The 15,776-nt window shown below is 38.6% G+C and overlaps 1 protein-coding gene across 1 annotated transcript in view; it reads right to left on the reverse strand.

The window, feature by feature from the left end:
* Nucleotides 1–15,776, reverse strand: part of SVEP1 (sushi, von Willebrand factor type A, EGF and pentraxin domain containing 1) — a 183,779-nt gene that overhangs the window by 54,739 nt on the left and 113,264 nt on the right. Inside the window, exons 22-30 of the mRNA XM_036856266.1 lie at nucleotides 15,178–15,291; nucleotides 13,820–13,933; nucleotides 12,803–13,004; nucleotides 9,787–9,944; nucleotides 7,327–7,528; nucleotides 5,298–5,473; nucleotides 2,112–2,236; nucleotides 1,015–1,138; nucleotides 65–235 (exon numbers count right to left, since the gene is read on the reverse strand). Coding sequence (XP_036712161.1) covers nucleotides 65–235; nucleotides 1,015–1,138; nucleotides 2,112–2,236; nucleotides 5,298–5,473; nucleotides 7,327–7,528; nucleotides 9,787–9,944; nucleotides 12,803–13,004; nucleotides 13,820–13,933; nucleotides 15,178–15,291 — 1,386 coding nt within the window. The remainder of the gene's footprint in view (nucleotides 1–64; nucleotides 236–1,014; nucleotides 1,139–2,111; nucleotides 2,237–5,297; nucleotides 5,474–7,326; nucleotides 7,529–9,786; nucleotides 9,945–12,802; nucleotides 13,005–13,819; nucleotides 13,934–15,177; nucleotides 15,292–15,776) is intronic.

Genomic DNA, 15,776 nt, shown 5'->3' on the forward strand with positions numbered 1-15,776 from the left:
AGTGTTCTTAGGGTTCCAGCATTTTTCAAGAGCTACTGAAATGCCTTCAACGAAGGCAGCTCACGTTCACAGAGAGGCAGTGGCTGTGTCCACTGTCCTTGATTCAGGCAATACTGCACGGGGTTCCCGACCATCTGGAAGCCTGGATCACAGAACAGACTGATTTTGGAGCCTGGCTTTACATCTCCTGATGCAGTTCGCAGATGAGGTACTGATCCTTCTAAAGGTGGGCAATCTGAGGGCAGAGAATGCAGGTTCAGAGCTTGTCAGTAACACAGTGGCAGCAGCACCAAGTTAAGGGTTTCAAATCATATGTTGTACCAGCGTTTGAGCGCCACTCTATTGATATTAAAACAAGATGACATGTAACCAGATCACTGGCAGGCAAAATTTCTGGAAAAAAAAAACTATTGGAGTCAACAAACAACTTTCCCTCTTCCAGCAGAAGTCTGCTGAATATTTTTTAAGGAAAAAATAGTATTTTAGAATTAATAAAATGTTCTTATGAGTTATCAAAAACCATGAATTCTAGGATACCTTCGGAAACTTGTTTAAATACACTGAATTTTAGGAGGCATTTTTGATCATTCAGAGTTTGACTATTCAGTATGTGGGTCATAACATCCATTTCTTTTCTCTCTGTGCCACCTGCCCCAAGATGACAGCTAAGAAGTACAGAGCCGAGAGAGTACCCCATCTCAAACAGGAGGATGGGACTTCGGGGGGGCATTTAAAAAATTAACTATATCCCTCCTCTCATTCTATTTTCCTTATCTTATTTTACCTTTGTTTAAGTTTCCTGCACAATTATTTTGTACCCTGTTACTCAGAATGTATTTAACTATTAAAAAATAATAGATCCTTCGGATGAAGGTAGGGTAAAATGAATTACTAGGTAAACAAGAAACTGACAGACATATACTATTTGACCAGTAGAGAATCAAATGTCTCCTTTTGCTAGAAAAGCCCAGAGTAGTCAAGAGACAGCAGAGTCTATGGAAGAAGGAAACTAACCAGAACAGAATAAGCTCTTGGAATCGATCTTCACTCTCCCCACAATTCCTGACAGGAAATCAGGCCACGCTAGCACGTTTCCTTTACTGAGTTCCTCTGGGCATGAGGAAGTCAGCGATTTCACCTGAAAGTTTAAAAACACATCTTTAGATAAACCTCACTTTTTTCACGAAGACAGAGTTATTGTATCTCCTACTGAAAACCTTCACAGAAGTGTGGAGGGCAGTGGTGGGAAGCAGACTTTCGGAGGTAGTGTGATTTCAGGGGCAAAGGACAATTCTCTTCCTTCCCTCTCTCTCCTCCACCCCATCATTCCTTTTCCCAAATATTTCCTTGTAACTGGAATTCTGACATTCTACCTATAGAATTTCTTGTCTAAAACTTTGCAGTGTGTTCAGGTGTTATAGGGGCTCTCCCTTTCCAGTCTCCTGTCTTCTATCTCTCATCTGGAGTTGAGAAAGCTGAGGTTTAGGCAAGTTCTGCCACTATAATAATAAGAGCAAACATTTATCAGGCTCTTACTATGTGCCAAACAGCGTCTCAATCTTACATGGAGGATTTTGTTCCATCCTGCCAAACTCCACTATGCAGTTCTATTTGTTTATCTTTCATAGATCAGAAAACTAAAGCTTAGAGAGATGGGGTAACACGTTCAAAATCATCAGAGTGAGTTCGTGGTAAAACTGGAATTTGAACCCAGGCCATTGGACTGCAGACTGGCTTTAACCACTAGCCCAGCTGTTACTCTTTGTGTGTAATCTTGCGCCAGCCCTAAATTTCTGCTTCTTTAGTCAGAGGGATTGGAAGTAGTCTTCTCTATGATTCTTTCTAGCTCTGAAACCACAAGATTTTATGAAACAATCATGTCCAATAAAATTGTAAAACATCACCAAGAGACTGAAAAGGAGATTCACTGAAAGTTATTGTAGATAATCTCTGCCTGGCTTAGTCTACGACCATAACATCAAATGATATCGGTGGTAAGTTCTGGAAACTCAGAGGTGTCAATAAGATATGGCATCGTTAGGCTGTGCACATTTGTACTAGTTTTGTACCTTTGCATCTCATTACTGTCATACACTGAAAATGGAATTGACCTGCTGTGGAGACAGGACATAGTCCCAGAGGTTGAGCTGGCTTATGGAGCCCACAAAAGACTCAGCTGGGTTGAATCCCTCTCCTTTTTTGTCTTGTTCTTGCCCAAGAACTAATGCACCACCACCTAAAGAGAAAGGAGAGAAAAAAGGAGGAAAACTGGCCTGATTGTTATTTCTAAAATGATAACTTAATGAAGGCACAGCCTATATAAATGTATCAGGGAAAGTTATTGAAAAGCTAAATTATCTACATTTGCTGCATGATTTATCAGTAAGATGAATTCAATATTTTTTATACCAACTTAAAAAATGGTCAAAGAGGATTTCGAATATTATATTGGATTTATATATATTTAACTATAAAACTAGATATATACATATATAAGCATATAATATTTTATGTCAACAAAATAGCTAAGTCCTATTTCGCCTCCTTTGTTCTAGGAAATTACCCTCCATGACAGATTACCAGTAGCTGCTCTTCATCTTTTTATTCTTCAGCTTACAATGATTAAAGTTCTATCATCAATTCCAGGGAACATTCCAGTGGCCACCTAATTGCAAAATCCAATGGGACTTCTTCAATATTCACCTCTGGTGACTTCTCTGTATCCCCTGTTTCTATTAACCATTTCATTCTATTAAACTGCCCTTCCTGGCATACTTAATGGTCTGTGTTTGCCCCTCCAGAACTACCCTCCCCCCTTCTCCGCTCTGCTTTGTGTCCCCTAGGTTGAGACCTATGGACTACACCACCTGGTTTCCTTGGTCCTCTGGCTTCCATTTGGCCAATGGAAAGACCAATTAGAGGTAAGAAAGTGGGATGAGAGAGAAGTTTAACTTCCCAGATACCTTTCTCCCAGGCAACAGATGGTAGGGGTTGCTTTCCTCTCTCTCACATCATTGCTCCCGCTGGGTGATTTCTCCCCATCACTGCAGGTTTGCCTGCTTTCTGGCGACAACTCCCCATCCTTGTCAATTCATGTCCATCTCTTGTGATTTTCCATTGTTGCTAGTCATGGTGTGTTTTACTACCACATCTTGGTTCTCAAGCATGCCCACACCTTTGAAAACAATCTCTTCATGAAACGCTTCAGCTACCCTCCTTGTGTGTTTCCTGCCAGGAGCCCGACTGATTCCACTTGGTTTTCATGACAGCATCCTCTCCTGGTTCTCCCTGAACCTTTCTGCTCATTCTCAGTCTCCCTTCTCTGCCTGCCTCTTAGACTCTGATGCGCCCAGGATTCCACCCTAGCCTCCTTTCTTCTTCCTTCAGCTGTTCCCCCTATCTGACCTCACTCCTGCCAATCCATGTCTATAGAGCCCTCATTCCTGATTTCCCAACCTACATCGCTTTCTTACAAAATTAATCATTAAAATTAATACATACACGTAGAAGGAAATTTGAAAAAAAAAAGTATAAAGAATTCCTTCTACCCAGAAACAATCATTTAACAGTTTTGTGTATTTCTTTCTAGGTTCTATATTCTTTTAATTATTTCTTTTAGTATGGGTGTGTGAGAGAGATTTTGAAACACACAACACAGGAGCCTACTACATGTGATGTTGGGAGCTTGCTTTTCTTCTTGAACATGTTCTCATTTCATGAGTTTTAATAGTTATTTTATCACGTGAATGCGCAACAATCGATAATTTTCTTCATTAATTAACTTAACAACCACTCCTTATTGGATATTGGGGTTGTTTCCAGGTTTGGTACTAAGATAACACTGAGATAAATATATTGATACGTAGATATTTGTTCAGATCATTGATTCTTTCTTTTCGATTGATTCCTGGTAGTGAAGTGTTGGTTGCGTGCAAAGGGTTTCTCTAAGGCTGTTGATGAAAGTTTCTGAATTGTTTCCCAGAAAGTCTGGATCAATTTTCACACCCTCCAGGACTCTATAAGAACATTCACCACGCTGAATCCTTGCCAAGCATATCTTACCACTAAAAAGCAACTCTCAATTTGATATAAAGTGGTATCAACCTATGTTTGTAGCTGCACATATTCCTGGGATTAAATTCAAACTCAATATGCCTAAAACCAAATACAGAATCTTCCCCCACCCCTGATTCCTGCTCTGATAATTGTCCTTTCCTGAGAGAATTCCTATCTCAGCCAACAGACTCTTCAATAAATCTGGTCACCCAAACTGTAGTCAGTCATTCACTAGGGTCTGTCAGTTGGAGCTCTGCAATACTTATGGACTGTAATTCATTCTTATTGCTATGGTCAGACAACCATCTCCTTGGGTGGCTACTATTATAGTTCCCTTGTTCTATTTTCCTATTCCTTTAACTTACTTTTCACTCTTCTATTAGGATGTAATTTTTTTTTGAGATAGAAGTATTCCTTTTTTTTGAGATAGAAATATTCCTTTTTTTTTTTTTTAACCATCAGTGAAATAAATGCTCATTATGAAAATATCAGAAAAGAATAAAGAAGAAAAATAAAAGCCACCTGCAATCCTACCACCCAGAGAAGGAAGAGTTAAAAACAAGAATACTCTAAATTAAACACAAAAAGGAGCCACCACCCCACTTCACAGGATAATGCCACTTCCTGCAGAAACACTTTTAATGTTTCCTTATTTACTACAGGGAACCTCCAGCCATTCCTCCTCATATGACATACGTCACAGAAGGACCTAGATAGTGCAGGCTTATTGCCAGGTACAAGGCTGAGAACACTGGAACATTTAATACTTTTGCATTCCTTCAAACAAAACTCTCTAAATATTTGTTTAAAAGTATTTTTAGAAGAGAGTTTGAGTTCTATCAGAAAAAGGGCCTAAAAGATGGGTAGCTATTAGCAGTGCCCCAGCCTGTATTCTGGATCTACTTGTATACTGTGCATACGGATCACGAACCAAACCTAAAATAAAAACGACAAACAAAACCAACCAACAAAAAAAAACACCAGCAATTAATCTCCTCCTTGGAAGATAGTTTAGTAACCACCCACTGTTACTTCAGCACGCATCTTGGTAGTCTTAATATACATCCCAAAGGCATTTCTTACAGAGTCACACAGCTCACCTAGGAAAAGCTTCTAATAATTCACAGTCAGGATAATCAGAGGGTGGTAAATGGGAGAGATAACTTAGCAAACTTGATGTTCATCAAAGCACCACCGCCTCTAGCATCAAACGGAATTATATTCCTTTTGCTAAGACATACCAGGGATGGGCGAACCAACAGAGAGGCCCATACCACCGTCAGATAATTTCCCATCGATGTAGACTTTCCAGGCTCCATCAGCACTCGTCCAAGTGATTGCAATATGATGCCAACTGCCGTCATTCACCGAGGGACAGTCTGTTATTTTTTCCTTGCCATTCACATAAAGAACCCAGCTGCAGAAAGATTCCAGGGGATACAGTCATCAGTCATATGTCATAATCCCATCTGTGGGGCATGTTACTATCTTTCTTTTTTTCTTTTCCTTTTTTGTGGGTAAAGCACTTCGGGTAAAACCGTTACTTCTTTTTCTCCATTTCAGCCATGTTTCATAGAAGCAGATTTGATTACTAATTACTCTTTATTGTAGCTCACGGAAAACTGGTTTGTGTGAAACACTGAGGGGTAGGAAAAAGTCTTAGGATGAGCTGAAAGAAGTCAGTCCAACTTGAGATAATTCACCAACTGTCTATTCTGGAGAGACTGAGTCAAGAATGGAAGGAATGAGAGTTATGTAAATGTCAGTCTGGTTTCCTTCCTCTAGGATGCATGTTCCTACACCTCAGAACAGACTTCAGAGATCTCATAGGAAGTCAATCCTATCTCTCTGTTGACAAAACAGTCACATGGCAGACGAAGTATATCGATCCAAAGAAAAGAATAATTGGAACTAAACGGAGGTGACCAGACACAAGAGGGTTCCAACAACCATGTCACTTAGAGGACTGTCAAAGTTAACAAGCAGTTAAAAGTAAAATATCTTCAAAAGCACATGGAGAAAAAGAAAAGACTAGGAAAATTGATAAAGAAGGTTAAGAATTCATTGACTAACTCTCCCAGCATCTTCTGAGCCCCTATTCAAAGATGTTTATGAAAAAGTATTTTTATTGATAAAACATGAATCGTTTCCCCTCTGTGTTTTCCCACTTTCCTCCCCCAATTCAAGCAGGCAACAGGTTTTCTCTTTCTATACATCCTGCCTCAGGGGAGGATTTTGCAAATTTTTTGGATTTTGCTTCTGAACGTTCAAGTCCCTTAAGAAGAATGGGGTTTGAGGACGGGAAGATTTCCACCAGAATAGTGAGAATCTCATGGATTGATGAGAGGAAAGAGAGCTCAGTGGGTCCCTGAAGGCTGCAACCTGCTCACTAGCAAAAGGCCACAAATTTGGGCGGATCTGGGAGGAAAAGGCCATGTGGTACACCACAGAATCTCTCTAGACTGAAGGCATAAACTCTCAGCCTTGACAAGGACTCCACATGTGGCGAAGAGCAGTAGTTCTGCAAGGACCACAGAGGCTGAGGCAGTGGATAGCTCAGTGGTCAGCAGGGTAGACAGATGACCAATGGCGGGAGTCCTGCCTGAGTCTGTGGCTCTTTAGCAAAACTCTGTGGGTTTTAGATGATCTGTGACCATCTAAGACAGGAGAAGCAGTCAGTAGAAAGAAATCAGAGAAACAACCGGGGCTGACTTTCCCAGAGGGATGGGGTTCTGCATTTGGAATGAATTGATCCAAAAAGACATAAAGGAATGTCATCTTGCACACCTGAGATTACAGACGGATTCGTATTCAATACAAGTGTCTCCCACGGGTCAACAGTGCCACTGAAATCTCTTGACTCTTTGCCGCTCTGATATGTAAATAAAGGAGCACTGGTCTGAAAAGTCAGAGTTTGACACTTAACTCTGCCACTCCCAGGGTGTGAGATTTGGGGGCAAAGCGTTTAGTTTCTCTGAAACTTCATTTTACCTTTTAAGGGGCATCAGTTCCTCAAGTCATTGTGAAGCTCAAATGAAATAATACATATGAAAACACTTAGCAAATAGCAAAATACAATACATGTATAAGGCATTACCACTGCAACTCTGCCTTCTTATAGGACTTGTCCAGATGCTCTGTTTGATTACTGTCACCCTGCTGTTCTGCTGGAACACCTGACCGCCCCCCACCACCACTCCAACCCCCTTGTCAGTTCTAACTTGGTGCCAGGATAAGTCCTAGCACAGCCTTCCTGACACCTCTGCTTACCCATTATAATCGGTTAGAAGGAAGGTATTGTCACTGCCATTCTCAAGTGCATAGGAGATTGGCGTCCCATAGTTGGTGGTGTCAGAGGATTTCATCCAGAATGTGCAAGTTACAGCATGGAGGGATGGAAGTACACCATCCAGCATGACGTAACCATAGATGCCAGAAACTTCAAAATCCAGGTTAAAACCTGCAGACTGTTCTGCAACAAATAAGAAAGTATGAGCACACATACACATGGCCAATAGACACGTGAAAAGATATTCAACATCGCTGACTATTAGAGAAATGTAAATCAAAACTACCATGAGGTATCACCTCACACCAGTTAGAAGAGCCATCATTAAAAAGTCTACAAATAATAAATGTTGGAGAGGGTGTGGAGAAAAGGGAACCCTCCTGTACTGTTGGGAATGTAAATTGGTGCAGCTACTATGGAAAACAGTATGGAGGTTCCTCAAAAAAGTAAAAATAGAATTACCATATGATACAGCAATCCCACTACTGGGCATATATCTGGAGAAAACTCTAATTCTAAAAGATAGACGCACCCCGATGTTCACAGCAGCACTATTTACAATAGCCAAGAACCTAAATGTCTTGGCACAATGGAAGCAACCTAAATGTCCATCAACAGATGAATGGATAAAGAAGATGTGGCATGTATATACATACATACATATATATATATATATATATATATATAAATAAAAATATAAAGTGGAATACTACTCAGCCATGAAAACAAATGAAATAATGCCATTTGCAGCAACATGGATGGACCTAGAGATTATCATACTAAGTGAAGTAAGTCATACAGAGAAAGACAAATACCATATGATATCACTTATATGTGGAATCTAAAAAATGATACAAATGAACTTATTTGCAAAACAGAAACAGATTCACAGACACAGAAAACAAACTTATAGTTACCAAACGGGAAGCGGGGGAGGAATAAATTAGGAGTTTGGGATTAGGAGATACAAACTACTATAAATAAAATAGATAAACAACAAGGTCCTACTATATAGCACAGGGAACTATATTCAATATCTTGTAATATACTGTAGGGAAAAGAATATGAAAAAGAATATATATAACTGAATCACTTTGTATATACCAGAAACTAACAAAACACTGTAAATCAACTATATTTCAATAAAAAGAAAATCATGAGGCACTTGTGAGGCATTTTTCAATTGTCTAAGGTAAGCAGGAAGTAAGCAATACTATTGTCAAAGAAGCTCATTTCAGTAAATATGATGATCTGAGAAGCAGTTTCAAAATTAAATACATATTGTTTACAAAATATATAACATATTCATTTTGTATGTCTTTTATTACTATTATTTTTTATTGAGATATAGTTGATTTACAATATTACATAAGTTTCAGGTGTACAACATAGTGATTCAAAATTTTTATAGGTTATACTCCATTTATAGTTATTATAAAATATTGGCTAACTTCCCTATGCTTACCCTTGTAGCTTATTTATTTTATACATAGTAGTTTGTACCTCTTAATCCCCTATGCCCAACTTACCCCTCCCCTCTTCCCTCTTCCCACTGGTAACCACTAGTTTGTTCTCTGCATCTGTGAAGTCTGTTTTCTTCTTAACAAATTGTTTTTTTTTTAAAGACTTTTTTGATGTGGACCATTTTTAAAGGCTTTATTGAATCTGTTACAATATTGTTTCTGTTTTCTGTTTTGTTTTGTTTGTCCATGAGGCATGTGGGATCTTAGCTCCCCAACCAGGGGTCGAACCCACACCCCCTGTGTTGGAGGGCAAAGTCTTAACCACTGGACCGCCAGTCCCTAACAAATTCTTTCAAATAAAATCATCAGTGAGTATCTAAGACAGGAAACGCACTCAGCAGTGAAAGGAAGCTGAGAAACAGGGAATAGCTGGAAGGAGAGGTGGGGTTGGGGAGTCATTAAAGATGAGAGACTCTAAGCACATGTGTGGAGTGACTGATACTGCAGGAGAGAAGGAGGGGGTCACTGCAAGGGCAACCCTCCATCCCTGCTCAGGGCTCTGGCTCTTCTCCATTTTATGAGCCCCAATCCTGCATATCCCACTCAACAGAACAAAAGTCCTACAGCTAAAAGACTCCAGTGCTCTGAGAAAGCAGTTTAGCATTGACTCTCAAACACATCCATGAATTCTGACCTTCTAAATCAAGTGACTTATCAAAGCATCCTTTCTAAACATGCAGAATGTGAAGAGTTCTGCTAAATTCGATTTTCTCCATTTCTCCCTTACATCTCTAAGCTTCAGCCTCCTGTGTTACTGGAGATAACATGAACCAGTCTAGTGGGGGCAGTGAAGAATGAGTACAAAATGCTTCGCATAGTTTTTGGTATATAGGTGGTGCTCAGTGCAGGTAAAAATTGACACTGTTATTATATCATTATTGTTAGTATCGTTACTAATAACATTAAGTTCATATATACCTGTTTCACACCTGCTGCCTGAAAATCCTGGCTGACATTTACAACTGTATGAGTTTAATTCATCCACACAGGTGGCCTGATTTCTGCAGGGGTTAGACTGACATTCGTTGATGTTCAAATCACAGTGTGGCCCTGTGAAGCCCACTGCACACTGGCACCTGAAAGAAAACAAAATATTGTAACAGAATAGTTGCAGAAAGGGCGTTAGAAGCAGTCTCCAATGACAACATTGTCTCAAAAGACTCTGAAAAGCTGAAGTGCTATTATGATCTCTCTTATATGTGGAATCTAAATATATGTGTACACACACACACACACACACACACACACACACACACCCCCCAAGCTTATAGAACATAAGCCAGAGACAGGGGGTGGGAGGTGGGAGAAATAGGTGAATCCTTTTTGTTTTTCTTTTTATTCAGTTTAACTAAATTGAATTTTTAAAAAACCCTGAAATGCTGAAACATATTTTCCACATTAAAACAGTGCTTTAACTGTTACTTTTTTTAGTTCATTCAAATAAGCCTATTTAAGACAACGTATATTTGAGATATTGTAGTAGCAAAAATAGAGTATAAAGCAGTTCTGGTCAAGGTGAAGTATTATTCATACATTGGGAATTTCTCTCCCCACAGAAGTGCTAGAAGAAACATAAATCCACATATGTTAATCCAATCTTTATAACAATGAGGTACTTTACAGATGAGTAAACCGTGGCTCAGAGAGGTTAATATGCCTGAGTCCTCTTTTTACTAAGTGGTGGAAGAGGACTTTGACCTCAGTCTAGTGGCTTATTCTTAATCAGTATGCCATACAGTCTCTGTGGTATGCAACAAACGATTTAAACCCCTCAGAATGGAGAACACATCTAATGATGTCAAATGCTGACAAAGGTGTCATGAAGTGGGAAATCTCAGTGAGTAGAACTACCATTTGGCAATGTCAAGGGAAGTGGAGAGTTTGTATTCCCAGAGCCCTGTATGTCCATTTCTAGTGTGAACTCTAGGAGATTACTGCCCAGGTGCACAAGGACACACATAACAAATGTTCACAACAGCATCATTCTACACGTTCACGGAGAAGCGAATGGGAAAATAAACCACGGTATAATCATTCAGTGGAATACTAATCAGCAGGTGAAGTGAGCAAACTAGAGCCAAATATATCAGTCTTGAAAATACAGAGTGTTGAGTGAAAAAACAAAACCCAAAATACAAAAGGATATATATACATATGATATGATACCACTTAACGTAACGTGTAGAACTATACTATATACTGTTTATGAAGGCATATACATAGTAAAACACAAAGTCTGAATGAGGAAGATATAAACCAACTTCAGGACAGTGATTACTATTGGGGAAGAAGAGGAATATGTGTGGGTGTTGTGCATGTGCGTGTGTATGTGTGCATATTTGGAGGGACTCCAAATCTATCTTTAGAATCTGATTTTTTAAAAACAAAAGATATAAATCAAATACGGCAAAAGGCTAAGGTTTGATAATTACTGTGATGAGTGTATGACTTTTATTATTCTTTGTAATTTTCTGTATGTCTGAAATATTTTTAATTAAAAAGGAACTGCCCAATAAATGTAGTTAATATTGTTACCAGCATGTTTATATGGGGACCTCTCTGATACTGGCAATAATATGAATAAATGGTATTTGGGGGTTTAAAAGAAAATCTCAGTTGCAATTGGCGTGCATCTTCATGGAGTTCTGTGTAGTTGAGGGTAAATCTATTTTGGCTAGAATTTCACTCATCTTTATATGTACAAGTGTGATATCATTATGGCAGTTCAATATCTTTGTCTATGAAACAGATTCACTTTGGTGGCAACTAACATTCCTTTTGAATTAGGAGGGTTTACCTTCACCTTTCCTCTAGTTAGGATTAGACAAATTTGGTATGCATCAATTGTTTTGGACCCTGGGGAGAGTTTGGAACTCTTGCTGTTCATCTGGAAATTTCTCATTGCCTATGGTTAGGGGCTGTATGCCAGAAGATATAAAAAAGCCTATGAAAAGATGATGCTACCCTGCTAAGACCTCATTTCCATATTAAGAGTGAAAGTCTCACTGGCAGAACTGGCTTCCTATTTCTTCCAGATAGTATCCTAGCTCTGTTAGGGGACGGTAATGGAAGGGGGCTGAACCGGAAAAGTACTGGGAAATGTTGCAACTGGGGTAGAATTTTTTTTTTTTTTTTTTTGCTTTTAACTTTCGAAAACTTACAGAACCAGTTGCTTGTTGAGGGCAATAAAGTTTCCTAAAATTTTGCAAGCAAGACCAGTCTGTCTTTTGCACTGCAGAAGCCACAGATCCTGCAAGAGGAAGGGGATGGAATAGGGCAGACTTGATAGTAATAAAAAAAAAAAAGTGTTGGTTTTCAAACTGTTTTCTACTGGCTCCCTAAGAGCTGCCTCAGGAAGACAGAGTCTTTCTCCCCCAAAACACCACTATTTTCAACCCCCAAAGTTTAGCTTTTATTGTTTTATTTGTTTACACTCAGATTTCTCCTGAAACGAGGGTTACTAAACTAAAAAATAAAAGTTTGAAAACCATGGTTATAGAATGTAGAATGGCGCTGTGACAGTAGAATTGCACAATTCCTATTTCAGCTAGTGGGAAAACTCCAGCTAAAATATAAAACATTTAAAACTGGGTTTTGTACAGTGCCTCTGTATTTGCTTCTGAATAAATGTGCTTCCTTTCATCTTTTATGACTTCCCAAGTATAGAGCAGTGGTTTCCAAGTCTGGCTGTGCATCAGAATCACTGGGGAACTTAAAACATACAGGTTGTCTATTTTAAAATTATAGACTTCACCCAAGACTTAGGAAATCAGAACATCAGGTGGTAGACCGATTCTACCATAGCTTACCCTTGGGCTAGGATTTGTGAAGGGCTGATTTGGAATTCAAAGTAATACTCTGTAAAGACTGCAGAATGACTGAACAGTTCAGATAATAATAATAATAGTGAAAGGAGCCAGACTTAGTCTTTTACCTGAAGCTATTGGCACCATCCTTGCAGGTAGCTCCATTTTTGCACGGTTGGCTGAAACACTCATCCATGTTTATTTCGCACCGGCTGCCCAAAAATCCAGGTGGGCACTTGCACAAGAACCCCCCAAGCTGATCTTCACAGACTGCATTATTTAAGCATGGGCTTGACTGGCATTCATTGACTTCTGTTTCACAGTGTAGGCCTGGGGATGGATGAGGACGAGAACGAGCCCACATGTTAACCCCTTGGGAAAACTGGGATCAAGGTGCTGACTCCTTAGAGCATGCTGCTTCTAAAGGATGGGAATGGAGGCTGCAGAGCCACTGGCCTACCAAACTGGTTTCAGAGCCATTCTTCAACAAGCTCTGGCTTTTCTAAATCATTTTAGGACTGTGTTTTTGAAAATCTGCTCTTTCAATCTTACCTCTTTCTGAAACTAACATTAGCAATGAATATCTAATTGAGATAATGTTAAAAAATGGAACTAGCAAATTTAGTTCAAAATATTCCTCTGTTTCTTTGACCTTGCCTCTTTTCTTCACTGATCATTTTCTGTTTTAGACTTCTTCTTTATCAGTTAAGTGTAGATAGATAGATATTTTAACTCTATTATTTAGCATCCATTCGCAATATGATTTTATATATAATTTAACTCCAGTTCCTTCTTGAGTGTTTGTCTTAGCATATAAACTCATGTCTTCTCTCTCTCTTTCTGTCTCTATACACACATATATATACACACATGTACAGGAACATATTATTTTTTCTGAACTGTTTTAGAGTAAATTGTAGAAATGATGCCCTTTTACCCCTAAATACTTCAGTGTGAATTTCCTCAAAAATAAGGACTCTCTCTTATGAAATCACAGCACAGTTGTAAAATCAGAAAATTAATATTAACTTGTATAATATTACATATATATATACATACATATATATATGTAATGTTCGTAAATGTAATGATTTCTGGTGCTTTACAGGACTCTATGACAACTAGGAAGAATGGAAACATCTTACCCATGTATCCTTTCACACACGTGCAGCGATAACCAGCCAAGCCATCAACACAAGTTCCTTTATTTGAACAAGGACTGGAGCTACACTCATTTATGTTTTCTTCACAGAGTTGACCTGCAAAGAATCACAGAATATTTGAGCTGGAGAAAACTGAAAGGAATTTAAGACTAATCGGTTTTCAAGCAAGTTGTTCAGGTGTAAGAGCAAAACGATTGGAAATCATGGCTAACATGTTTGTGAAAAATTTTGCTCTTTGCCAAATACAATTATTTGCTGAATAATATTCCAATATATATTATATATATGATATCTATTTATCTATCTATCTATGTATCTATATGTATCTATGTATGTATGTATCTATCTATCTACCTACCTACCTACCTCACATTTTCTTTATCCATTCATCCCTTGATTTATACTTAGCTTGTTTCCATATCTTGGCCATTGGCTATTGTGAATAATGCTGCAATGAACATGAAAATACAGATATCTCTTTGAGATAGTGATTTCATTTCCTTTGGATGCATACCCAGATGAGGGAATGCTGGATTGTATGGTAATTCTATTTTTAATTTTTTGAGGAACCTCCATGCTGTTTTCCATAATGGCTGCACCAATTTACATTCCCACCAACAGCTCACAATGGTCCCCTTTTCTCCATGTCCTTGCCAGCACTGTTATCTCTTATCTTTCTTAATTTTTAATTAATTTTTATTGGAGTATAGTTGATTTACAACGTTGTGTAAGTTTCTACTGTACAGCAAAGTGAATCAGTTATACATATATCCACTCTTTTTAGATTCTATTCCCATATAGGTCATTACAGAGTATTGAGTAGAGTTCCCTGTGCTATACAGTAGGTCCTTATTAGTTATCTATTTTAAATATAGTAGTGTTTATAAGTCAATCCCAATCTCCCAATTTATCCCTCCCCCTCCTTTTCCCTTTGGTAACCGTAAGTTTGTTTTCTACATCTGTGACTCTATTTCTGTTTTGTAAATAGGTTCATTTGTACCATATTTTTTAGATCCCACATATAAGCAATATCATATGATATCTGTCTTTCTCTTTCTGACTTACTTCACTTAGTACAATAATCTCTAGGTCTATCCATGTCGCTGCAAATAGCATTACTTCATTCTTTTTCATGGCTAATATTCCATTTTGTGTGTGTGTGTGTGTGTGTGTGTGTGTGTGTGTGTGTACACACCTCCCCCCCACATCTTCTTTATCCATTCCTCCGTTGATGGACATTTATATTTTGATAATAGCCATTCTAACAGGTGTGAGGTGGTAACTCATTATTTTAAGGATTCCAGGGTTAATATTCTAAGAACGAGAAACTTTCCCCTTACCTGTGTAACCAGATGGGCATTCACAAATGAACTCCCCAACTCGGTCTTTACAAATTCCATTGTTGTAGCATGGCAGTGAGCTGCATTCATCAATGTCTGTTTCACATTTTAAGCCTAAAATGCAAACCAGACACTGAAGGTCAGTCAAAGAGCGGATTAACAGAAACAGAACCATGATCATTTAAACATAATTATCCCAATAATCTGAATTTATAGGGAGTGGTGGTGGTGAAGGAAAGGGCAATATTTGTTAAGAGCTACCATCTAGTTAAGTATTTAATGAAGGTATTACCTCTCTCTAAACAGCTTTAAGGTATCCTTATAAGGATACATAGAAGATAGCAAAAGATCCTAAGTTAGAAGTAGAGGGGGAAAAAGGGAAATCTGGAAGCATAAAATAGAGCCAGGAATTAGTTTAATTCCAAAGTGAAAAATACAGAGTCATATATACTTGCTACCAAGGCCACTTGGCGGAGGAAGTGGGGGTGGGACTAAATCCTGCCAGATCTCAGCTCATATGTCAGGTATCCTAGAATGGGGTGCACCTTCCCATAGGGTGCACACAGGCTTTCTATGGGCTAGCTCTGCCGAAACCCAGG

Source organism: Balaenoptera musculus, chromosome 6 (assembly GCF_009873245.2).
Source record: "Balaenoptera musculus isolate JJ_BM4_2016_0621 chromosome 6, mBalMus1.pri.v3, whole genome shotgun sequence".
NCBI classification, from domain to species: Eukaryota; Metazoa; Chordata; class Mammalia; order Artiodactyla; family Balaenopteridae; genus Balaenoptera; species Balaenoptera musculus.